The sequence below is a fragment of the Pecten maximus genome, chromosome 2 (genome assembly GCF_902652985.1).
Source record: "Pecten maximus chromosome 2, xPecMax1.1, whole genome shotgun sequence".
Taxonomy (NCBI): Eukaryota; Metazoa; Mollusca; class Bivalvia; order Pectinida; family Pectinidae; genus Pecten; species Pecten maximus.
The window spans coordinates 5,476,990-5,502,400 of record NC_047016.1 but is presented as its reverse complement, the minus strand read 5'-3'; the positions used below and the strand labels follow the sequence as shown (position 1 = coordinate 5,502,400).

Sequence of the window (25,411 nt, the reverse complement as noted above, 5' to 3'; positions counted from 1 at the left end):
TCGAAACTTGATGTGTGTGCGTGCATGTTAACGTAATAATCCTCCCGGTGAACCAGAGATCGATCTAATTTGAAAACTATCGACATTTGATAATGATTTCATCGGTATATATATGTGACGATATCTTTGGTAGACTGTTTGACCATTATGTATGGTATTTTCTGTCCCTAGAGAAAACAGCAAGACAATATAGCTATGCTATCTCTCGGCCATTTGCAATATTTATAAATGTATATAATAAGTGTCCAGTGTGTGTAAGCTTAATACGGCTTTCTGATTGGTTGAGATTTTTTGTTCATACCTCTATGAAAAAAAAATCCGAAAATGGTGCGAAATATGTGACATCACAAAACTGCCATTGACATTGCTTATTGATTTGTGAAAAAGAATCCCTTATAAGATCAGTTCAATTGTACATAAAACATGTTTTAATTTTAAAAATCAATTTCAAAAATTAAATATAAGCGTTGATGTCAATTATTTTTCAGTTTCATATGAGTATGAACAAAAAATTGTTTGCAAACTTTTGTAAGAATCGCGGATTCATACAGCCAGAGACCTATATACTAGTACATGTATATAGGTCTCTGATACAGTTTGGAAACAATTTTTTTGATGCAATGACATCAATGCTTAAATACATTAGCATTCATTTAATGCCGAAGAGTACAAAGTTCATGGGTACATGTATATCATATTATATTAACAATTGATAGTGCAGACAAATGAATAGTTATGTTATTAAAATCCAGAAATGTTCATGGAAACGAAGGGCGGGGCAAAATTAAACAAGATTGGTCTAAGGACTGCAGGAGTTATCGGCCTTTATATATAAAACGTATTTAGTGACCTGATAACCACAGGAGCAATACGGTTCCTAATATGGCTGTGTAGTTCCATTTTAATTTGTTCACAAAAGGAGTAATCCGATTCCAGCAAAAGGGTTTTTATTTGCTACCAGTGCAACCAAATGATTTGACAATCAATGTTTTGGAAAGGAGTGCCATTGTCTTTGTCATCTCTCAAATTCCATAAACTAATAATATTCAGCTTAATAAGACAATATCTCATTTTTTAAACTTAATTTGAGAATATCTCATTTTTAAACCTAACTGGACAATATCTCATTTTAAAACTTAATTTGACAATATCTCATTTTTTAAACCTAATTGGACAATGTCTCATTTTTTAAACCTAATTGGACAATATCTCATTTTTTTAAACAATGGGAAGCATGTAATGTTTCCAAAAACAGTTGTGTTCAAATTATAGGTGCGATAAGTGATACTACCAGACCAAGTTTGAATACTGATGAGCTTTGTGTCAATACTCGAAATATGTACCATGACAACCAAACGTTCTGTTAAAAAACTTTATGCACAAAATCCAGTATCACTATGTTATAACGCTTGTTTTTTTGTTCGAATCAGCTTGAGCGTCCGTCGTCAATCCTTAAACCATTCTTGTTATCGCATTATATACCGTATGGATCTTTCTCAAAATGCATATATGAAAAAATTGAAAGTTTCGAGATATTTCTTCGACACGATATACAGATTATCCTTTTTATCAAATGATAATGAGGAGGGGAGGAGAGCAGTTAGAAATAGAGAAATGATCAGTCTTTCATATGGTAAAACCGATATAAATAGATTATTCAATGGTGGTCGCCAAGATCCCTCTACGATACCACACATGTTCAGACAAACCACAGAAGAAAATAACAAATTAAATTGAACACTTACAAGTATAAATCATGAACATGATCTTCAAACCGATATAAATAGATTATTCAATGGTGGTCGCCAAGATCCATCTAGGATGCGTATGGTATGTTCAGACAAATCACAGAAGAAAATGTTGAATTAAATTGAACACTTATAAGATATCATTTACTACTGCCTATACAAGTATAAATCATGAACATGATCAAGTAGCTTCGATCGGCTATACAGTGATATATGTTTTGTCTTAATGTTTTTAATACGATGTATAATGGCACCTCGGAGCAAACTACAAACAATTAAACAAGCTGTAAAACGTATTTTTATTTCACTCAAATATGACAAATTTTGTATAATTATGTATGCACAGATGCATTTTAACGGTGGCTTTAACATGCACAATGACACTGTGCAAGGGATATCACAGACAAGTGCAAGCAACAAGCTGTATGATGTACAGACGCAAACAAAACGAGCAACAATTCTAGGCAACAAGACCTAAAGAAAATAATCATATCTAATCTATTTTGGGAGAGATTCTTGTTCAGTAATGAATAAGCTATATTTCTAGATTCTGGAATTCTATCATTGTGAACTATATAACAAACTGCCATTTCTCTTCCACTATACACTTGTATGACTCCTTCAAGGTTTATATGTAAAACAAGCTCAAACTCCATACTTCGTTATAAAATTCATGAAAATTGTAAAATGGACAGAATTTTCTTTAAAAGATAATGACCAAAATATAATTTTAATCACAGGACAGATATTAAAAGGGAAATATTCACTAATCGGTTCATTATTCTATTAAAAAAGGCAAGATTAAGAACAATTGAAATACTGATTTTTCTCTATATGATCACTTCCTAATGTATAAGTATATACTCCGCTAAGAACTATACATATGATAAATAAACTGGATCAACACGTAAATCGTGAATATTAATCTTGGTGTATTTGATTAGAATTTTAAAATCTCCAATTCGACTAGCACTTATGTAACTTTGGTAGGAATTCTTCTGTACTTCAATAATATATCACATGATTACGGTAATACTATTTCACCTCGGGTTCTACTACCCGGACCTTCATAGCAATTTATAATTGTATGCCAAGTAAGTGTAAAAAGAAAGAGAGAAAAAAGAAAACATATACATGAAATAACTGTGCACTACCAAACATAAACTGAATTTATGTCATTAAGCTTGAATAACGGAAATATTTTTTTCAAACATTCATGCAACACATTTGCATTTTAATATTATATTTTCCAATCAATGAGAAACCACACTGTGTGAATACATGTTCTTCTTTTTCGTAGCCAGTCTTTGTATGGATAAGCAGCAAACAAAACAAACAGATATAAATTAAATATTCAACAAAAAATTGTATATACAATATATCATGTTTATATCAAAGAAGAGGTATTTCACAGTAAATCGCAGGGATTTAAATATAACTAGAGTCAACTTATGTTGTCTTCACATTTCAAGAAAATATCTTCTGTAAAATACTGTTTTCCAAGGATTTCGTAATCGCTTGTGCACTTTTATCTTCCGATATAAATATATAAACATGCATACTTTTCGGTACATGATCCTTGTGTCATGTATTAAAATTACTTATAAGGTGTGCTTAATAAAATCGATAGATGTGATGGATGTACTGTTTTTCAAATATAGGACGGACTTAAACATGTGAATAATAATCATCAGTTCTTTGCAGATTCAAATACTCCGTGACCAAGTTGTCCTTTCCTGGAAATTTGGTCAGATTCAAAATGTTCATATCCTTGCTTTCTTACACCTTCTGAGCGGAATGTTTGTAGAGATGCTCTGGCCTGTAAAAAAAAAAAAAACGTTTGAATAAAAGAAATTGCAATGCTCCTTCAGAAAGAATAGTTTTGAGGCAAAAATGAATTTACACAAATATAAATATTAAGTGCTGGCTGAAATAGAAATGCTAAACTACAGTAGGTAAGGTTATATAGTGATAATTTTAATGTCATAGAGTGATAAATATACATAATTGTATTTATATTTATCATTCTACGACTTCTTCACTATATAACCTTATCTAATGTAGTTAAACATTACCATCTCATAAACTGCCAAGTGGGGCATTAATGGTGCGGAAAAATGCCAACTGGACAAAGACAAATTTTACATGAAACGTCATCAAATTTGCCTTTGCCCAGTTGGTAATATCAGCCTATAACTGCCATGAAAGCAATTCTATGCTTAAATAAATCACAGTTGACACCTATTTTTTTGCCAAGGTTCTTTTAAGAATGGAATTACACTTACATTTTTCTTGAACTTTGGTAACTGCCAAAGTGGTGCTTCGTCAACAGGGTTTTGGTACGTTCTCAGCAGAGAGGCCCGTGTCTCGTAGACTGTGTTAGGGTTTCGTCGTTGCTAATAAATTAAAGAATAAAGAATCAGTCAGTTGTTTAAATGTAATCAATTACATGCCTTTTATGCTGATAATCATTATCAAATAATCAAACATTTTAATATGCATTGTGTTCAAGATTCAAAAATTCTTTTGTCATAATATATTGATATGAACATACGGAACTTTACTTTGAGATAACGCGATGTAAAGCTACTAAAAGATTCCGATAAAATCACATTGCGTCCTATAACATTTAAAAAAAGCCCAAAGGTATCCAAAATGGACACACATTTATACCATTTAAACATCAGAGGACACGATCAGGTAGGCCATATTGTATACTTTATCATATATAATTGATGTGGGAGACACTATTTCATAGAATGGCAGTTAACAGAATAACTTCAGGCAATAATTCTCACTTCGTAAGAAAAAAATATACTGATAATTAAATAAAATCCGCAGACGAAAAATGTGGTAAACAGTAAGACATTGAATTTCATTCTACAAGTTTATAAGTAACAAAGACCTCGGCGCTTAGGATTCATCTGAGGTGTTGATCAATAATTCGATTTATAATGTATGCACTTTAAATATATTTACTGTATTTTGACAATCTATTGTACAGCTACCGTGTACTTTAAAGGAGCTTTTCGAAAAATGTGAAGTGGTAAGCATTCCATTTAACAAATACATTAGATAATAAATTCAGATGTGAAATAGTGAAAAAAAAAGTTTAAAGCCAAACAGGAAATAGCATAAAATCGTAACTACGATAATTCAGCTAAATCTGCTATTGAAACCTTATCCAAGTAGTCAATTACCGACCACAAATAGTACGATCAGTTTATTTGAACTATCACTTTCTAAATACAGTTATCCAGGCGTAAATGTGGTTCGATGAAGTAATTCAGCACTTAACTAAATCACTTTTAATAGTACCATACAAACTGGCCGCCGGCGGCATTTAAATCACTTCACCACAATAAAAACTTAATTGTTTTGATATCATACCATAATATTCCTAAACTACATAATGTAATACTTAAACTATTATACTAAAGTAGATTTTAATAAGTATGAAGCACGCTAGTATAAACTGTAACAAAACGACTAGAGGAATGTTTACCTAACTATAAAGCTTTTATTATCAAAAAATGAAATGACCGAACTTGCAAAGAAAATATTTTTAAAACGAAACTATGTAATTAAACAAAACTGTTTAGACCTAAATCGGTGTTTTGTTGTTACAATATATATATCTTTAAGAATTCAAATACTGTACACATACACTGCCTGCCATAAGTCCCTCACACTTTCCAGATAGACGTTGTATCAGATATTTGAATTTATCATTTCAATAGTTTTTCATAAATGGTTTCTTTTACAATCCTCAAGATGCCACATCGATCATAATAAGGTGTAATTACAATCATCATTAATATATAACGTATTTGCAACGGTTTCAATATTCTTATGATTTTAGTGTACATCAACAACAAATCAAAATAATGTGCCAAGGTATTTTGGAGGGCAGTGTAAAACATATAATACTAGTGAACTATACAGATATCTAATATTAAATAAGTAGGGTAAATAGGTACTAGTATACAGTAAAAATGAAGTCTAGACTACTGAACATTGATTACAGATGTTCTATACTATAAGTGGTAGTTACCTTCAGCTTCATTTGAAGAAAATGGAAAGCATGGGAATACAAATTAAGTTTAAGTTATTTCTGTTTACACATATTAAAGTATAAATAGAGGAGCATCAATTCAAGCTAGGTATTGTGAGAGGAGATGAATAAAAGTATTATAAATGATAAACAAAGTGAATTGTAAACAATATGTAGGGTATGGCTGCAAGCAGCTCTGACAGGTTTGGATCTAACAGTTAAAAAATATTTAAAAAAAAACCTGTCCCTTTGAATTGTTTTTCTTCAGAATTACATCTATGGCTTTGATCGTCTGAGAATTGTACAAAATGGATAAAACAAAGAATATGGACGAGTGGTGATCAACATGTGAATGAAATCCTTCAATTCTCCCTAATAATCATTTACATCAACAACAATAAAGTCAACTCATTAAGTTATTACATGCAACCATTGGATATTTTTAACAAAACCGTCATCTGACTGATGCCGTATACTCGTCTGAATACAACTACAACTAGGGATAACTTTAATTAGAGACTCCATCTTTTTTTTTTATTTTCTTTTTTATTTACTTTTAACTTTTGATATCACCGAAATCTTCAAAAAACATAGCAATCTGTTTTGATCCAGCTCAAATAACTCAATATGTAGAACATTTGTCAAATGGAGTGGTTGTAACTACAACAGTTCTAGATATTTCGTCTATATGTATCTTCTCCCCTGTGGAATTGGTTGACATACTGATATATTACTAATTTATTTGGTCATGCAATACCTTCTACATGTATGTGTTGCTGTAGATGTCTCCAATGATACCTTGCCTGATCAGATGTACTACACATGCATATACTGTACATCACACAGATAATATGTATTATGTGTGATTACCATGCAGTATTGATCAAGGACAATACATATTACTGGGTGTTGTTAAGGTCGGTAAGGAGATGCTTTACTGTGGTGTCAAAACTATAAAATACTTTAAATGAATGAATGATATTAATAATTTACTGATGTGGACCACTCATTTCATAACAATATATGGTTTAAGTGTTTTTGAAGCAGTTTTATTTTCATTGTCTGTTTATAGAATATTAATTTTAATTGATTAATTTCGTAGTCAATGCAAAAATATACGTTAATGAGGTAATTGTTAAAATCATATTTTGATAAGACATGATCTGTTTCATGTTTCCACTTCTAAGTTATACCACAACACAATACTTTTATACCAGGTCTATAAGCCTGTTCTCAATACAGCTTATCTATAGCTAATTAAAAGTCCTGAAAGATGCTTTTCTAATAATCCAGATGATGAATTTGAGGAAAATATGATATGCTATAAATATGTTATATATATATATATAATATTACTTTCTGATTCATAAGGTTATGATATCAAATAGAAAATTAAAATCACTATATAATGTAGACAAATGTACACTGACTTGGTACATTCTTAATGTAACTAAAACAGTGTTGCTGTTAGAGGAAAGCAATAAAAACAGACTGCCTTATCATCAAGTACTGCATTAATGTTGCAGCTTTGTTGTGATGAACAATTTTTACCTGTAGAGAAATCATCCTACAAAAAATATACTCATTCTTAACAAATTAAATCTGCAACAAGGGATTTATGTTTTTCTAATGAATTATTTGAATCGTTTTTACTTATCAATCTTATTGACATGCATTTTGTAAAAAAAAAATTGTTTTAATTTGCATTAAAGACCTTACATGTACACTTGACTCAAGGTATCATTATTGTTTTATTCCATGTATGAACACTGATTTATATATAAGCAGTTTACCTATAGATCAGAGAGTGGACAGCAGGCTATGACAGCAACTACAGCATGTAATGTAAGACAGGCAGAATCAAAAGCTCTCACAATAGTGATTACAATATCTTCTGTACAATACACTTCCTGATTGTCATATATGACAACATAACAATGCCCCACATTTTGCTAAATATTAGAGGTATACATGCACATTCCATAAACATGCTCGGATCATACTAATCTATTGAGTACCATTCCTATGTTTACCTTTAACATCTTGAAATGTTCCTTTCGCTACAGAGGTTTACACAAAGAAAATACATTTTTGAATGAAAATATAGGAAGCAACAAAAATATAACTAATTTAGAAATATGTTTTTATTCTAAGCAAGGTATCTTAAAACAAAACTAAAAATCAATCACTCAATGAGTTGCTACATCATACACTTAAGTGCTCTGCGCTCCATCACAACTGCCATCAGGAGACGACATTTAGAAGATGCACACTTTTAAAACAGCATGTTTACAACATGTTGTAAAACATTGACAGTTGTTCTTTGTAGAATTCCTCCACCAAAAGTACCTAGCTGGCTTGGTTAACAGTTTTAACATCTAGAATATCTTATCTATACAATTTTATGGGCTCTATATCTTTGTTTGAGACATATTGATGGTATAGTGGTGCACTTCTAATTAAAAGAAATGACACAGTAAAACCAAATCATGATGCTAAAGCTACTTCCATCCAAAATACATTAAACAAAATTAAAATAAAGTTGATGCATTTATATACAAAAAAAAGAAAGAATGACAGATATACTAAGACGTCTCCATATAGAAACATGTGATTTCATATGATTATGCCCTTTGACTAGATCTATGTTAGGTATTTATAAATACATGCATATATTATTTTTGTTTGTCTGTACTACTTACTGGCTATGTGTCTGGAACTGGCTGATACTTATTAGAGTTATCAAACCCATGTTTGTTAATGTCTTGGTTCAAACATTAACTTCATATTTTCAACCATCTGTTATTGAATTATTTAATCCATTTAAATGTGTTGTGATTAACAGATATTTAGTGTTAAACTGTTAATTGACTAATTCTTTTACTTCGTTATTGGAGCTGTTTACACATATTGTTATACTCAGATGTTATCCTATTACTACTAGTAACATACAGTTATAACACAAAATATCAGTCTAAGAATTACTAGAGGATATTGTGATGAGCCGTCGCCAGGATAATGTTGCTCTCAGGTTAATCCCACTATTTTACAGCCGTCGCCAGGATAATGTTGCTCTCAGGTTAATCCCACTATTTTACAGCCGTCGCCAGGATAATGTTGCTCTCAGGTTAATCCCACTATTTTATTATTTCTACTTAATAAAATCCTAACAAAAGTCGAGGGAAATAGTTTGTAGACAATATCCATTACCAAGAGAATAGAAAAAAAGATCTTCAAATTAAGATAAGGAAGCATTTTAAACTCAGATGAAATGCACAACCACATAAGAATTGTGTGAGCAGGTTGAAGTATTAGGTGCATGGAGACTGTATATTTGGGTGTTGTACCACGTCAAACAATGTCACCTTCAGTGCAGTGCACCAGCCTTACCCACAAAATGCATGTTCAACAATTACATCGATAGTTATTGAATATGCAGGCTGTAGATATGTTAGGCCTCATCAAACATAGGAGTACCTTTCTAAAATATTCTACCATGAATGTTCATTTTTGTCCATGAAGTTTTATCTTGATTTTTTTTTTTCCAATATAATTTTCCAAAATTTCAATGGTTTTGCCAAATACATCACTAAGAATGGTTTGGTGCTGTCACTATGCCAATGTCTTAAGTTGTACAAGCTGTGGTGACAATGCAGCAATAGCACTTTATTATACAGTATACGACTTGGTCCAACTCACTGTACTGGAAAATCCTGCTGATCTAGTGGATGCACTCTAGATAGGACAAAATATACACTGTGTATCAAAGGCCACCATTATGTAAGGTGATTTGGGGAAAATTCTATGACAACATATTGTATGAGCTCTGGTACCTTCACAATATGACCGACAAAATAAATAAGAGATATATAAAACCGACTTGATATGACAAAAATATAGTTATTTATGAATAATATCTTTCTTCTTACATTTCTAATTTAAGAGAGTGATTTGTAAAAAGATTATTACCTAATACAAAAGCATCTGTAGCTTCTTATAACACCGAAAGCCCCGTAAAATTGAAGCTTTAAATTTCGAATGATCAATTACACATTTTTGAAAATCTTTAAGACAGGCTGATTATAACAAGTCAATAATATTAACATTGGGCTGAACCTAAGAGGATTGCTCAAAAGATTCAGATACATGACCATTCATAATCACATGCCTCCCAGAGCTTTTTGTGAGGGCTTTTTGGGGCTGTTAATGGACCCCATTATCAATTGGAATTATTTTATTTTACAGCCAAATTCTCAAATTTTGCAGTTTACTCTGCAAAAATCTTTCCCAATTCACCAAATTCCATCCCAAAATGAGACAAAAAGGCCCCATCCTAAACCAGTGAGAAAAAGCCCCGCCTCCTAACCAAGTAAAGATGGCAAAACAAAAATAGTAATTTACAGTGAGATTGTACACTCTTAACACTATTGTATATTAATATAATTCCTGAGAATGAAAAAAATATAGCATTAGTCAAAGGTTCAATTCTTGAAATGAACAGTTTCAATTCTGAACATAAGTGATTGTAGAAACCTGAGTGATTGAAATGATATTAGATATAATTGAACTCAGTGGGGAAATATTTTACCTTGGATTCTTCTTGTCTCTTTGTGAGCTCCATTTGACGACGGGACATCAACCATTTATCTTGGTATTTGTGTTCTAGGAGGTCAAAGATTGGCGTAGAAGGCCTGAAAAGAAATAATTCCTAAAATAATTTGTGTTCACCTAAAACTTTTCAATAATGATTTAATACACTCCAATTCAAAACAAAAAACAAAAGCAAAAAGAGAGATGAAATCATAGTAAATAATATACAACAATTGTAAAAATATTATTTCAACCTTTAATGGAAACAGTAATATACTTATTTATCAGGCATAGCCTTTGTAGTATCTAAAACACAGAATGAGTTAGTATATATGTAAGTTACCTTGTAGAGATGCCAAACACCATGGTAGGAGGTATCCTCCGTGTACGGCTTCGTGTGTTCTCATCACCAGCTGTCTTCCTCCTCACATCGTGAGTTGCTCGGAACTTGTAGTTTTCTGAGGCAGTAACAAGACCAGCCTGCACTGCAGCTTTGTTTAATACCATGAAATCTCTGTCAGTTTTCTTTTCTTTACGGGAGAAGGGAAGTGTTGTTGCTGCCAAAGGGTTCATTGGTGGCCATCCATGTAGTGCTAGAATTGGAAAACAGATTTCTCCCATACTTCACAGATGAATCTCTGATTTTGGCAAAGATAGCTGTCTTCTTCCCCATAACCCAAGTAAGAAGTTCCAGTGACAAGAAGTGCAGGAAATCAAGCCTGAACAAAATTTTTATTTGATGTAGGTCAAAGGTCAAAATACATGACACACCGCCTCACCTAGGTGAACCCATGCATGCTTTCAGTCACACTTTGTTCCGGTTGGGATCAACTTGATCACACAATTTGTATTTTGGTGGGGAACAACTTGATCACATAATATGTATTTTGGTGGGGAACAATTTGATCACACAATATGTATTTTGGTGGGGAACAACTTAATATTTGTATATATTAACAAAATACAAAATGCATTAGCCAAATATGCTATTATTTATTGATTTTATTTTATTTGGATAAATGTCTCCTACATGTATAAAGTGAAAATATGCTGTAAACAAGAAAGAAACTGTAGTAGCAATGCCTATAGTCTATATATATTACCAATTTAAAGAAGTTTATTAAAGCAAAATGTCATGTAGTCATGCAACTCCTTGAACTGCTGAATAGGAGAGGTTATTTACAGTGGTAGACCATAAATTCTATAAGATAATTTAAACGACGGAGAGCAAGGTCAATAAAAGGCACAGGTTCACAATAATTTTATTGACACTCTTCCTGTAGAATGTAGTATATTTGTTAATGTTGATAACCTTCTTGACTCAGCATCATATTTCAAACTCTACCTTGAGAAAAGTAAATACAATTAACTATGGGCTTTATGATGTTTACTAAAGTACAACATTTAACATAATTTTATCCATATATGGCAGATCATTTTCATTGAAACACTTTCATTATAAAACTAGAACAGTTTTGTATATATAATTAAGTACTCACTGTACAGACTGATAAGTTGGATAGTAGCTAGTTTAATAATGGTCTGAATTGATTTTAAACAATAAACTAATGATCATTAATGTATTTTTTATTAATCAATACAGTAGTATTTTAATAATTCTTCATTTTCTGCCGAATCAGTTGTTTTAAGTAATTAACTAATTTAATAAGGTATGCGATTTGCAAACCTCTAGATTTTTCTTTATAAATTATATGTAAGAACTTGTCATTTATCACATCTATTACTGGGGTAATTGTTATCAATATTCTATGAATGACTCATATAAAAGGAGTAGGGAGAAAACTGCCTTAATCACGGCAATACTATCATACCACCAGTTAATAATGTTACACATTTTGGTCAGGTCTTGGAACTAATACACAAGACAAAAATTAACCTCCAGCAATATCCATATACATGTAGAAAAATATTAAGTAATCAAAACATCCAGCATAACCTCAAAATGTTAAGAAACTAAATCATTCGGCATTATCTTAAAATGTTAATAAATTAAAAACCTCTAGCATTATCTTACAGAAAAAACATTGATAAATTAAATCAACATGATCTTCATGCCTTATATTTCTCAAGATTATTTCTTAGGATAAAGCTATTGTAAGGAAAGTTCCTGGGATATCTTTAAGGCATCAATTTAAAAAAAATTCAATACCTCAATTAATCCTCAATGAGTTGAAAATTGTGGAACCTCGGCTAACTAGCTAGGTCACAACTTACCGAATGCACTGAAGAAAAATTAATTCTCCGCTGCTGAGTAAGTAGGAAGCAGCTAGCACCTTATACCAACTAGGGTGACACTTGTGTCCGAATATGGATGGACATATATATATATGCTTAAGTTAAGTAAAAAGAATCTTCAGTAGTAAAATGATTGCCAGCTTTTGTTATAATACAAATTCTGTTTTCTCACCCACAAGCCAGCTGAAAGATTTTGAGATTTTCTATTCAGCCAACTTATAATAAAATCATGGGAGGGGGATACAATTGTACTGAGTATTGGGCTATTGGAATTGGATACCCCTAAAATTGCCAAATGACATGACAAAGTTGAAATTTACCATCATCAGCACCTCCCTGACGTGGTTCTAGAGGTCGACCATATACAAAGTGTTCTGCTGGAGCCGAGCTGTATCCTCTTCTTTTGGGTCTTCCTAGTTGTGTCTGTAAATCAGTATTTTAAAAAAAATTAAAGTATAAAAATTTATGATATATATATAGTATACGTGGTGGAGTCATATTTTGTCATAAGGTATTAAATATGTACATACAGTGGGATTTATAAAGTACTACTCCAACCACACAATTCATATATCAATTACAAATAAAGTTATATTTAGATATCACTGTGGTTAGTATGCTTACATTGCAGACTCCTGTGAAAATATCATGTGATGGCCAAAACACATATAAAGGTTTCAAAATATATGATAGGAAGTAGTACTAAATCTAGTAATACATGTACATGAAAGCCGGATTTATACAAAACAGTGCACTGTTGAGAATTAAATGTTTTTCTGCATAATTCAGCGTCGTCTCAACATTAAATGTTAGTCTAAAGATATATCGGGATAATCACAGGAAACAGAAATTTTCTTCGGACACATACATGTTAACTTATAAATGTAATTTCATTAAGTTATTATGATAGTCTTCATTTTATACACATCAATGCTCGTTCAATAATAAACAAACTACACAACTCCAAATTATAGCCAACACAAAGGCAGCGGTCGTTTCTATTTCGGAAACCTGGCTAGACGATTATAATATGTCATTTATCAGTTTAGAAATATCACGAGTGACCTCATGTAATTTAAAGCTGCATATTATGAAAAATAAACAGATAAATAAAATGAACAATAAAACTAAATTTCGTGTGGTACTGCGTTCCTTCATATGCTTACAGTATTTACCAAAGTAACATCAAAATGGCGCTTCAAAAATGTCATGCTGTAATTAACTTTGTTACTCCCCTATTAAAATGTCAACGGAAATTAGCCTAATATGAAAATATCGAACCCATATCATTCAGCGAGCAATGTTTTGCCAAAATCAGCCTATCAACAAGATTATATAGTAGAATTCGACAAACGTATTAGGCCTACAATGTATTGTATCGTAGGTCTAGTGTGCTACATGTATACTTGGCAACAAGGCGTGCCATTAATCAGCTGATGTGGATAAAATCTCAAGGTGAAGTCCCAATTCAACTAATACAATATATTCTTTATAAGAACGTGGTAATTATCTCTTTGGAATGTATATAACACGATATTAATTCATTAACCATGGACAAATACATCTAGTCGGCTGACATGACCGTACAAATAAAATTTACTTACTCTCAACAGCAATTCATTGCTTAACATCGTGTCTCTGTTTTCTCCGAGTTCTCCTGTCGCTGTGTAGGCAAAGGGGTTCATCGATAAAATCTCTGCTGCCATGTCTGGTTTTCTATGGCGTTAAATGACCTCCTGTTATACTGATTGTTTATAGAAAATATTATACTGTACAGGAAGCCATGTACATTATATCACCATAGTGACAATAATCAATCTCCAGCTTCCGGTAAAGCGCCATCTAGTTGGCTTGGTGTGGCAAAATATAAAGGGAAGTCACTCTAAACGATACATGAATATTTCGATCGTGACATTACTTATACCGAGAATAGAGTTTTTCAAATTATTATTAAATCAATACACACGCATTGCGTATAATATATTTTTCTTTGTGCGAAAAGCTAAGAATATTTAACTTTTATTCCCTACTTAGTCTTAGTATATGTCTTAACACAAAGGATGGATCAAAATAAATTCCTATCACAATGGACTTGTTATATAATATCACAATGGACTTGTTATATAATATAAGTCCTTCCTTCCTTTATATCATCTTATTACTTCATTCGAAACAAGAAAAAAAATTTAACACGCACCTCTCATTATCATGATCAGTGTCGTCATAAGAGGAAATTCTCCAAGGTTTGATAAAATTAGTTGTAAATATCGCAGTTTTAAATAACGAAGGAAAGTTTAATGATGATGTCGGTAAATTTTATTTTCTGTATGCCATGTTTTTCATGAGTAGATACATTGTATCATAGATGAGCATGCTCCTATTAAAGAAAGGCGTAATAGACCCAGCAAGTTGCCTTATATGAATGGTATCTCAGGCGTGCTTTTTATAGAAAACGTATGTGTTTTAACAAATATCGTAATTTTAAAACTTCAAAAAACTGGAAATGTTACAGGAAACAGAGACATTTAGTAAATAATATAAATTAGTGATGGCCCACAATGTAAAGATTTTTGGCCCATTTATCAAACCATTGTTATAAAAAAAAAAGCGGTCAAAGGAGACAATGCTATTATTTTGTGTGATAATAACAGAGTCTTGGCTGATCAAAGCAAAGTGTATGAAATTTTTAATTCTCATTTTAGTACAGTGACAGAAAACATAGGGAGAAACATGGAAAACATTAACCTTGATACCATGGAAGTGTTGTAAATATTGAAAATAATTTTCATTCTCCTACTGAATTATCGTTTCCCCCTATTGTACACAATGATGTCTCAAAGGTTTTATCAAAACTCAAAAAGAAGAAAGCCACAGGGGCTGGCGGCATAGCATGTAGAATTCTTAAATCTTGTAGTGATTCCATTAGTCCAATTCTTTCGGATCTTCTAAATTTTTCTATTTCCAAAAATACCTTTCCAGATCGGTTGAAGTATACTCAAGTAACTCCTGTATTCAAGAAAAATGACCCTTTAGATAAAAGTAATTACAAGCCAGTCAGCATACTTCCCAGCATATCCAAAAATTTTGGAAGAATTCTGCGTGATCAACTGTCTACTTTTTTTTTAAAGATACTTTTCATCCTTTTTGGGCTGCCTATATGACTGGCTTTGGGTGCCAGACCACTCTGCTGCGCATGCTGGATGACTGGCGATAGGCCTTGGATGGTCACAACCAGATTGAGGCCATTCTTTTGGATCTCTCCCAGGCCTTTGACTGTCTTCCACGTGACTGTCTTCCACGTGACCTGTTCCCCAGGAAGCTCTAGGAAGCTCTCATCTTTTGGGATATCGACTGAGGCTGTTAGTCTCACGAGTAGCTATCTATCGACTAAGGCTGTTAGTCTCACGGGTAGCTATCTGTCGACTGAGGCTGTTAGTCTCACGGGTAGCTATCTGTCGACTGAGGCCGTTAGTCTCACGGGTAGCTATCTGTCGACTGAGGCTGTTAGTCTCACGGGTAGCTATCTATCGACTAAGGCTGTTAGTCTCACGAGTAGCTATCTATCGACTGAGGCTGTTAGTCTCACGAGTAGCTATCTGTCGACTGAGGCTGTTAGTCTCACGGGTAGCTATCTGTCGACTGAGGCTGTTAGTCTCACGAGTAGCTATCTGTCGACTGATCATGAGGCTGTTAGACTCACGAGTAGCTATCTGTCGACTGAGGCTGTTAGTCTCACGAGTAGCTATCTATCGACTGAGGCTGTTAGTCTCACGAGTAGCTATCTGTCGACTGAGGCTGTTAGTCTCACGAGTAACTATCTGTCGACTGAGGCTGTTAGTCTCACGAGTAGCTATCTGTCTGGGGAACAGGAAGCAGTGAGTGGGACTGGAAGGCAACACCAGCGTGTGGATGTCTCTCATCAAAGGGGTACCCGAGGGCCTCTTATTTTAAATATTTTTTTACGAACTACTTTTTATTGTATTAAAGAGGCTACTCTGTATCAGTATGCAGCTGATAACACTTTAGGTTATTTCATACATTGAAAGATGTTTTAAGAGAGAGAGAGAGAGAGAGAGAGAGAGAGAGAGAGAGAGAGAGAGAGGCCAGTATTTTAATAAACTGGTTTGATATCAATAGTATGAAAGCAAACCATGAAAATTCCAGGCTATTTGTTTTGGAAAGAAAACCCTTCATCATTTTAACATTTAAAACTCTGAAATTATCTGTGAAGATAGTGTAAAATTATTTGGCATTGCTATCGACCATCTTTTAAAGTTTGACAAACATATTTCAACACTATGTAGAAAAGCCTCCAAACAGTAAGCAGTTCTAAAAAGGATAGGACATTTTTTTTATCAAAAGCAACCAAACTTTTAATCAACAAATGTTTTGTTTTATCAAATTATGATTACAGTCCCCTTATTTGGCATTTTTGCAGTGTTTCCGCCACAAAGAAAATTGAAAATATGCAAGAAAGGGGCTTGCGATTTGTCTTAAATGATCATATTTCTGACCTGAGAGAACTGCTTACTAAATCTGATGTATCTTTCCTCCATATTCACAGGATGGAACTTATGGCCTTTGACGTTTTGTTTTTTTTAAATAATATTACTCTAGATTATATTTGTAATCTTATTAATAAACTAACAAGAGATCCCAGAGGGATCTTGGCGCCCACCATTGAATGATCTTTATAGGTTCTATGTCAGATTGATCTTCTCTCTATTTTTCCTTTCCTTTTACTAATCTGTGCAAATTGAGAAACATACCTCCAGTACTTTTCAAACAAGGGAACCCTAACTATATATGAAATTTGAGATTTAGCGATAATGGCTGTTTGTTGGCCAGGTTGTTTTCAGGACAGATTGGTCCCAAAATGCAATACAAGGGACCAAGGGGAACCTATATATGAAATTTAAGAAAGATCCCTTCCGTACTTTCTGAGAAATAGCGATAACAAACTTCAATTTTCAAAATCCAAGATGGCTGCCTGTCGGCCATGTTGTTTTCTGACTGCTCCCAAAATGCAATATGCATAACTAGGCACCAAGGGCAACCTACATAGGAAATTTGAGAAAGATCCCTTCAGTACTTTATGAGAAATAGCGATAACAAACTTCAATTGTCAAAATCCAAGATGGCTGCCTGTCGGCCATGTTGTTTTCCGATTGGTCTCAAAATGCAATATGCATAACTAGGCACCAAGGGGAACCTACATATGAAATTTGAGAAAGATCCCTTCAGTACTTTCTGAGAAATAGCGATAACAAACTTCAATTGTCAAAATCCAAGATGGCTGCCTGTCGGCCATGTTGTTTTCCGATAGGTCTCAAAATGCAATATGCATAACTAGGCACCAAGGGGATCCTACATATGAAATTTGAGAAAGATCCCTTCAGTACTTTCTGAGAAATAGCGATAACAAACTTCAATTGTCAAAATCCAAGATGGCTGCCTGTCGGCCATGTTGTTTTCTGATTGGTCTCAAAATGCAATATGCATAACTAGGCACCAAGGAAAACCTAACTATGAAATTTGAGAAAGATCCCTTCAGTACTTTCTGAGAAATAGCGATAACAAGAATTGTTTACGGACGGAGGGACGGACGGAGGGACGGACCACGGACCACGGACGCAGGGCGATTTGAATAGCTCACCATCTGATGATGGTGGGCTAAAAAAAGCCACCATGTAATTAATTGTCGTAAATTGACTGACATAGCTTGTCGTCATTATAGCGCATGGTTCAAAAATTGTCAAAACAACTATATATTAAGGGGAACAGTTGTCTCTCAAAATTTACTGACGAACAAGATATATTGTAAGAGATGACCGTTAAAGTCAATGGGCCTCTTTTGGAGTTTCTACAGTGCATGACATTGGGCTTTCAGTAATACATTGTATAAGTGATTAATGTGTAAAATTTAAAATGAAATTTGAATAAAATGTTCGTAATTAGGGACAAGGGCATCAAAGAGGTACCTACTACCCTTCCGGATTTATTATGTATCGGAATTCTTGATGTATAAGATTTACAATATTCACGTGAAAAATATGTCCAGTTTTGATGGAAACGACTCTGAAGTTGAACTAATAAAAAAAAAATACATTACATTGTATTGTTTTCACTGTTAAAACGTAATGAAGATATTGACGACTGTTTTCTGCTTTCGTACCAATAGTAATTACCTATCGATTTTCAAAGTTTTATACATTTTTTTTCTTAAATAAGGAAAGAAGGAAAGGAAATAACCCGGGGACACAGGAAAATCGAAGAAAAAAAAAAAAAATACTGGCGTGATCGCCAACACGTAATGGTATGGCTAATTATAACCTTTCAGTCGCAAGGTGCCTCCTTGGTGCGCGAGCCTTTCCTTCATCACGTGAAACATTTATTCCTTTAGCGACATCTGGATGAAGCTGAAATCTATTCACCATTGCGATTGTATTTGTACTTGACTGTACAAATATGTTGAACATATTTTAATTCATAATAAATTTTATTACATTTTTACCAGTGAAATATCAAAAATTATTCATTCTATAAAAGTGATATTTTTCACTAGTGAAGAATATCATATTTTTCACTAGTGAAAATGAAAAATATCAAAAATATCACTTTTGCTTATTTGACCAATCAAATTAATGATTAGAAAATACCACAATAATTGACCAATCAGAAAGCTCGACATATATGTCAGCACCTGGACAGGGGGAACTACATTTTTTAGTATGCAAACTTTCGCTGTAGGCCTAGTTAGCATACGGGGTAGGTTTTTCGTTGATAAAAAAATGTAATAAACAGAATATCTAACAGTGTCTTCAGTAATACCAAATATATTTCACTCGTGTGGCTAATATTTTGATATTTTTCACTCGTGCTGCGCACTCGTGAAAAATATCAAAATATTAGCCCCACTCGTGAAATATATTTGGTATTACTGAAAACACTGTTAGATATCCTCTATCCATGTTCGACAACTACTTTTGGTGACATGTAGAGCTACTTAAGAAGTTTCAGGTACACATATGTTCAACTGCATATCTATCGTAGGCACGGTAGCGGTAGGACGCACGGCTACGTGACCAAAGAGTCACTAGTTCGAGTCCTGACACCATCGCTTCGTTAAATCCTAAAACAAGATACTTTACTCCGTTGTGTTCCACTCGACTCAGCTGTGCTATAGTGGTATATAAAACTCCATTTTATTATCATTATGTTGACATTTCAAAATGTGGGTTTGAGAGAAGGGAAGAACAATGCACTAATGAAGATTTTATTTAAATATACATAAATTAAAATTACGTTTAATAACAAACAACAACATTTGCAGCCATACGTACATACATGTCAAATATTCCATACAAAACTTACCGTCAGTCAAACATCAACAGACCTAATTAACTATCTCCCTCGTAACATTTTCATGTACCATCGTGAATACTATATTTGGTTGAAATCAAGCAATTACTGAACAAGAACTCAATCAGTAGACATACAGACAGGCAGACGGACCCATACTTAGCCCTGATAAATCTTAGAATGGCAGCCCAACGTGTTCTCGATTCCACGTCTTTGTTAACACAGCCAAATGTCCAGAAGTTCATGTTCTTCCTTGACAATCGGTTGCAATACATTTTTTTTATTTCTCCAAATCGTAACCGTAAACTGATCTCTTTATAGATTATGGCAGTAGTAGGTCTCTGTTAGAGTTCCCATTACACGACTGCCGAGTGTCCTTCCAGCCTCAATTTAACACAGTCCGTTCTTACTCACGGTTTCTGTTTGTAAGATGAGATTCATTAAAATGATGACGAAGTCAAAAGACTGTGAGTTTTTTATGGTTGGTGCGTTTTTGTTTGTGTTGCTGAATAGCATTGCCTGATGTCGTCAGGCGCTGTAGGTAAGCCTCTGTGGTCTCAATCTTCTGACGGATCCTACTTGCCATACTCTTGTCTCTGTAAGTATATAATATGACCGTCCTTCAATGAACGGCTACCACCATACACCATTTAAACAGGAAGAAATGACTCAAACTGACCGAAAACTCCCAGCACCAGCTGTACCGTCTGCTTATTGATTAGCCATAAGTATGATTATGCAAAACGTAGGATTAGAAAATAGGATTATGACCTATAGAAATCTCTTCTGCTTCTATACGATGACTGAGCCCAACAGAAAATACATGTCAAAATCAAGAAGAAAACAAAATCTGCATTATATCACTGCCATGGGTAAAATGTAACTACTGTACTAAACTTCTTAACCAAATGTAACGGACGGACACATGCAACTACTAAATTTCTTAACCAAATGTAACGGACGGACAAATGGAACTACTAAATTTCTTAACCAAATGTAACGGACGGACAAATAGAACTAATAAACTTCTTAATCAAATGTAACGGACGGACAGAAATATGAAGGGTAATACTTTATGCCTCCGATCACTTTGTGGTGGGGGGCATACAAATAAATAAAAAAAAGTCATTGGTGGTTCGGATAACAGTTGTGACATAACGAGTCAGTTAAAGGCACCCTGGGTAATTAGGTAAAGGTTCGAAACCAAAGGTTTCCTGGATACTTCACGATTAGTTTTGAAATAGTGTTCATCGCCATTGTGATAAACATCTCCAAAGTTTATAAACAGAACGAATCCTGTGATTTGTATGCTTAGCAAATCTGTAACTATTATTTCATTTGTGTTTGTAAAAACCTTGTAAATAGTATTAGAATTTGTGTTTGATATTACTTTAAATGGCATATGATATTTTCGTTCTCGAAATCAGCATAATTCCAACACAAGTTGACAAATTTAACAAGCAAACTTTAAACTTGTCTTTATACACATTAACTGTTTGCTCATCACATTAGAAGCAGAAGGTTCAACACCAAATGTGTATAATGATAATATAATATACATGAAGTGTTTGAGTAACTTAGAACCGGATAACAAAACACTTGCTCTAAACTGAAAAATTAAGATAGCGTCACCGTTATCAGTTCAGAACAATGGTTCTTCAGCATCCCTCCTTAAAATTTTCATTATTTTTTTCAAAAAGAGTATTTTGAAATATGTCCGGAAACAGATAATTAACAGACCGATCTATGCAAAAGCTTACAACATGTTATAGGACAGATGGCCATGATATCATTCTACTCTGTCAGGTACAATTTGACCTTAACCGTTACTGTACATAATGAAGGTAATTATCAATACCTACCTTAACTCGTTCCGTGTTAAAGGACTCTCTCAACTTTTCCAATTCCTTTTTCACATTTTTAATTTCTTCGTCTGTTTTCAGCAACTGGTATAGAAATATTACAAGGTAGTAGAAATATAGCCTAAATGCTGCTTCATATTTACTTCATTGGTAAGCGAAGAGCGAGTAAAGAGCGATGGAATAATCACAAAGCTGAGTGTAACGGAAACGGGTGGCCACACCACTTATAATGTAACTGTATCTAATATAAGGTATAAAATACAGTGATGTATACAAATCCCATACAACATTTGAAAGCAGAGAGTGGACTTGTGAGAACGTAATAAGTAGCGTGAAATTCCGGAAGTCGATGAAAAAAATATTGGAATAAATATTTTAATGATAAAATCTAAGAAGAGAGAACGGGTTGTCAAAATATAGCCATAATGACAGAAGAGAAAATGGAGAGAATGTCTAACTTAACAACAGTTGTTAAGATAATCAATAAACACATAGTTTGCTTTTTCATCACATTACCAAAAACGTCATCATCAAGTGATTTACCTGTATGTTTAAGTGCCTCTCTGATTTAGAATTGAGGTCTTGCTCAGAGATATTGCGATGAGTTCCACTGGAACTTGTCTCGTTGTTATGGCTACCCTGATTACGAGCCACCAGGTCTTTTAGGTTTCCTAGAACAAACAAGGGTTAAATACAACATGTTTTGTGTACACGTACACGTTATGATTACAACACGTTTGGTATTAAATACATGGTCCTTGGGGGGGGGGGGGGGGGGGGGGGGGGGGGGGGGACCAAAGGTCAGACAAAAAGACCTATACATGTATTATATATTATCATATATACTTATATTACAAAGAATGGATGATACAAAAAGACTTATACATGTATTACATATTATCATATAGACTTATATTACAAAGAATGGATGATACAAAAAGACTTATACATGTATTATATATTATCATATAGACTTATATTACAAAGGAATGGGTGATACTCAAAGACTTATGTTATATAGACTTATATTATACAAAGGAATGGATGATTCTAAAAGACTTATATTATGGTCTTATATTATATGGACTTATATTATATATAGAGGATATTGAATGGTTTTCCCGTTTAATATAACATATATTTCACGAGTATGACAGAATATCGATATTTTCACGAGTGCGAAGCACGAGAGTGAACATATCGATATTCTGTCATACTCGTGAAATATATGTTATATTTAACGGGAAACCATTCAATTTTCTTTTTATTGCATTTCATAAACTTAAAAACAAAATTAAAAACATCGAAAATTAATAGTGTCAAAAAGTGCGGGAATCAGTAATGACGTCATCTCTTTGTGACATTACTCCACGTCAACTTGACGGCGCCATTTTGAAAGGACTGATCAACGCAATTTAAGCGTTTTCTGCTGTTATAGGAGAATATGTGCATGAATAGCTAACGTCAAGTGAGTATTTTGTCAAAAACTATTCTGAAAATTTCAGAAATACAGCAAAATAACCAATTTATCTACCTCCGCTTCGATTGGAAAAATTGGCAAGTTTCAACGAGGTGAATACAAAGGTCTGCTATGATTGGTCATAAACGGAAAACTTATATTTTCACTGCAAAACTTAAATTTTCACTGCAAAATCTTATATTTTCACTGCCAAATCGTTTATTTTCACTGCAGTGATGAGCAGTGAAAATGTAAGTTTTATTAGTTTCATAAATTTCTATATTTCACTGGCAAAAATGCAATAAATACTTATATTACAAAGGAATGGATGAAGCTAAAAGACTTGTATTACTAGTATATAGACTAATATCACAAAGGAATGGGTGATACTCAAAGACTTATGTTATATAGACGTATTTTATAAATGAATGAGTGATACTCGAAGACTTATAATGTATACACTTATATTACAAAGAATTGAGTGATACTCGAAGACTTATATAGACTTATATTACAAAGGAATGGATGATTCTAAAAGACTTTGATTCCTCACAGTTCCAAAATGCTATAGTGATAAGCTTCAAGGACGAATAACAACCATTCTTATGTTTACAATAACAGCTTACAATCTAAGATACCGGACTTTTTCAGCAATGACCAGGCAAAAATCAACACTCTCGGTATGTTAACAAGTGCAAGTCATAAACTAAGCACAGAGTATATTTGTCAGGACCAGCGGCCAAATATTCAACCAATGTCGCTATCAGGAAGTAATCCAAAAAGTACGGTAGCAAGAACCAACAACTATCCATTTCATAGAGTACGTTAGCAAGGACAACGAAAATCAATCCATTCCATAGCGTACGTTAGCAACATTCCACAGCGTACGTTAGCAAGGACAACGACAATCCATTCCATAGTGTACGTTAGTAAGGTCAACGACAATCCATTCCATAGTGTACGCTAGCAAGGTCAACGACAATCCATTCCATAGTGTACGTTAGTAAGGTCAACGACAATCCATTCCATAGTGTACGCTAGCAAGGTCAACGACAATCCATTCCATAGTGTACGTTAGCAAGGACAACGCCAATCCATTCCATAGTGTACGTTAGCAAGGACAACGACAATCCATTCCATAGTGTACGTTAGCAAGGACAACGACAATTCATTCCATAGTGTACGTTAGCAAGGACAACGACAATCCATTCCATAGTGTACGTTAGCAAGGACAACGACAATCCATTCCATAGAGTACGTTAGCAAGGACAACGACAATCCTTTCCATAGAGTACGTTAGCAAGGACAACGACAATCCATTCCATAGTGTACGTACGTTAGCATGGACAACGACAATCCATTCCATAGTGTACGTTAGCATGGACAACGACAATCCATTTCATAGTGTACGTTAGCAAGGACAACGACAATCCATTCCATAGCATTTGTTAGCAAGAACCATCATTAAACCTAAAATATCCTTAACAAGCTTAAGGAGTCTTTTTATTGCGATGAAATCAAAGATAGAAACAATTGGTTATTCAGTATGGGAACGAATATTGTATCTTTTCAGGCAATTATTGTCCAAATATAACCCATTCGACGCCTGTTCGTATTGATCACTAACAGGATCCTTATTGCTTTCACACAAAACCACATGTTTGCATTATATATACATACAAGTTGTTTAAAGTACGAAATCACCAATGTAACGGGATTAAAAATTCATGTTTTTAGAAGTTCTCGTTGACCTAATTACTTGAAGTGCGATAGAAATGGCTCGACACTATTTGCTCAGCGATTTGCTTTTGTTTTGCAACACTAGACCTGACTTTTATAAGGCGAGGAAGGAAGGTAATAGTGTGTTTACAATAACATCTTTCATCAAATACACATTCAGCTATTTTCTAATCTATTTCACGCTACTCCTATGAAAATGACAGTATGTTCTTTCCAAGACACCATTACTGTCTCCAAAATTAAAGGTTACATGTCGCTTTTTCTGTGGTATATGGGGTATATATTTTCATAAGCATACCTTGTGTGAGTTGAAATAAAAACCATCGAAGTACATGTATAC

At 33.6% G+C, this 25,411-nt stretch overlaps 3 protein-coding genes across 8 annotated transcripts in view; 1 reads left to right on the top strand and 2 right to left on the bottom strand.

Moving 5' to 3' along the window:
- Positions 1-2,028: 2,028 nt before the first annotated feature.
- LOC117314992 (cilia- and flagella-associated protein 77-like) lies at positions 2,029-14,467 on the bottom strand. 6 transcript variants are annotated; one of them, XM_033869117.1, is made up of 8 exons: positions 14,253-14,467; positions 12,969-13,071; positions 10,736-10,985; positions 10,391-10,493; positions 9,502-9,537; positions 5,803-5,808; positions 4,034-4,144; positions 2,029-3,567 (listed from the first exon to the last, which is right to left on the bottom strand). In XM_033869117.1, exons 1-8 carry the CDS (start codon positions 14,352-14,354, stop codon positions 3,439-3,441), a joined length of 840 nt encoding a protein of 279 aa, XP_033725008.1. In that variant the 5' UTR covers positions 14,355-14,467; the 3' UTR covers positions 2,029-3,438. The 6 variants fall into 6 exon arrangements, with proteins under 6 accessions (XP_033725008.1, XP_033725020.1, XP_033725027.1 ...); XM_033869129.1 differs by lacking the exon at positions 9,502-9,537 and adding an exon at positions 7,836-7,862; XM_033869136.1 differs by lacking the exons at positions 5,803-5,808; positions 9,502-9,537 and adding an exon at positions 7,836-7,862.
- Positions 14,468-15,848: 1,381 nt separating this feature from the next.
- Positions 15,849-17,233, top strand: LOC117340636. Its single transcript, XM_033902403.1, has 2 exons — positions 15,849-16,523; positions 17,213-17,233. The coding sequence occupies exons 1-2, from the start codon at positions 15,849-15,851 to the stop codon at positions 17,231-17,233; spliced, it is 696 nt and encodes a 231-aa protein (XP_033758294.1).
- A 2,677-nt stretch (positions 17,234-19,910) lies between these two features.
- The window catches only part of LOC117314976 (zinc finger CCCH-type with G patch domain-containing protein-like), a 42,259-nt gene continuing 36,758 nt past the window's right edge, over positions 19,911-25,411 (bottom strand). Inside the window, exons 11-13 of the mRNA XM_033869101.1 lie at positions 22,416-22,543; positions 21,873-21,956; positions 19,911-20,606 (exon numbers count right to left, since the gene is read on the bottom strand). Of these exons, the coding sequence (XP_033724992.1) occupies positions 20,586-20,606; positions 21,873-21,956; positions 22,416-22,543 (233 nt within the window). The 3' untranslated portion in view covers positions 19,911-20,585. The remainder of the gene's footprint in view (positions 20,607-21,872; positions 21,957-22,415; positions 22,544-25,411) is intronic.

What these genes read in the sequence shown, in the direction of transcription:
- LOC117314992 (XM_033869117.1), bottom strand. Translation starts at nt 14,354, where the DNA reads ATGGCAGCAGAGATTTTATCGATGAACCCCTTTGCCTACACAGCGACA. An exon ending in AGAGACAAGAAGAATCCAAG is followed by an intron (nt 9,538 to 10,390) that starts GTAAAATATTTC and finishes TGTCCTATCTAG; the next exon opens with AGTGCATCCACTAGATCAGC. An exon ending in TACCAAAGTTCAAGAAAAAT is followed by an intron (nt 3,568 to 4,033) that starts GTAAGTGTAATT and finishes TTTTTTTTACAG; the next exon opens with GCCAGAGCATCTCTACAAAC.
- LOC117340636 (XM_033902403.1), top strand. Translation starts at nt 15,849, where the DNA reads ATGACTGGCGATAGGCCTTGGATGGTCACAACCAGATTGAGGCCATTC. An exon ending in TGTCTGGGGAACAGGAAGCA is followed by an intron (nt 16,524 to 17,212) that starts GTGAGTGGGACT and finishes CCATATTCACAG; the next exon opens with GATGGAACTTATGGCCTTTG.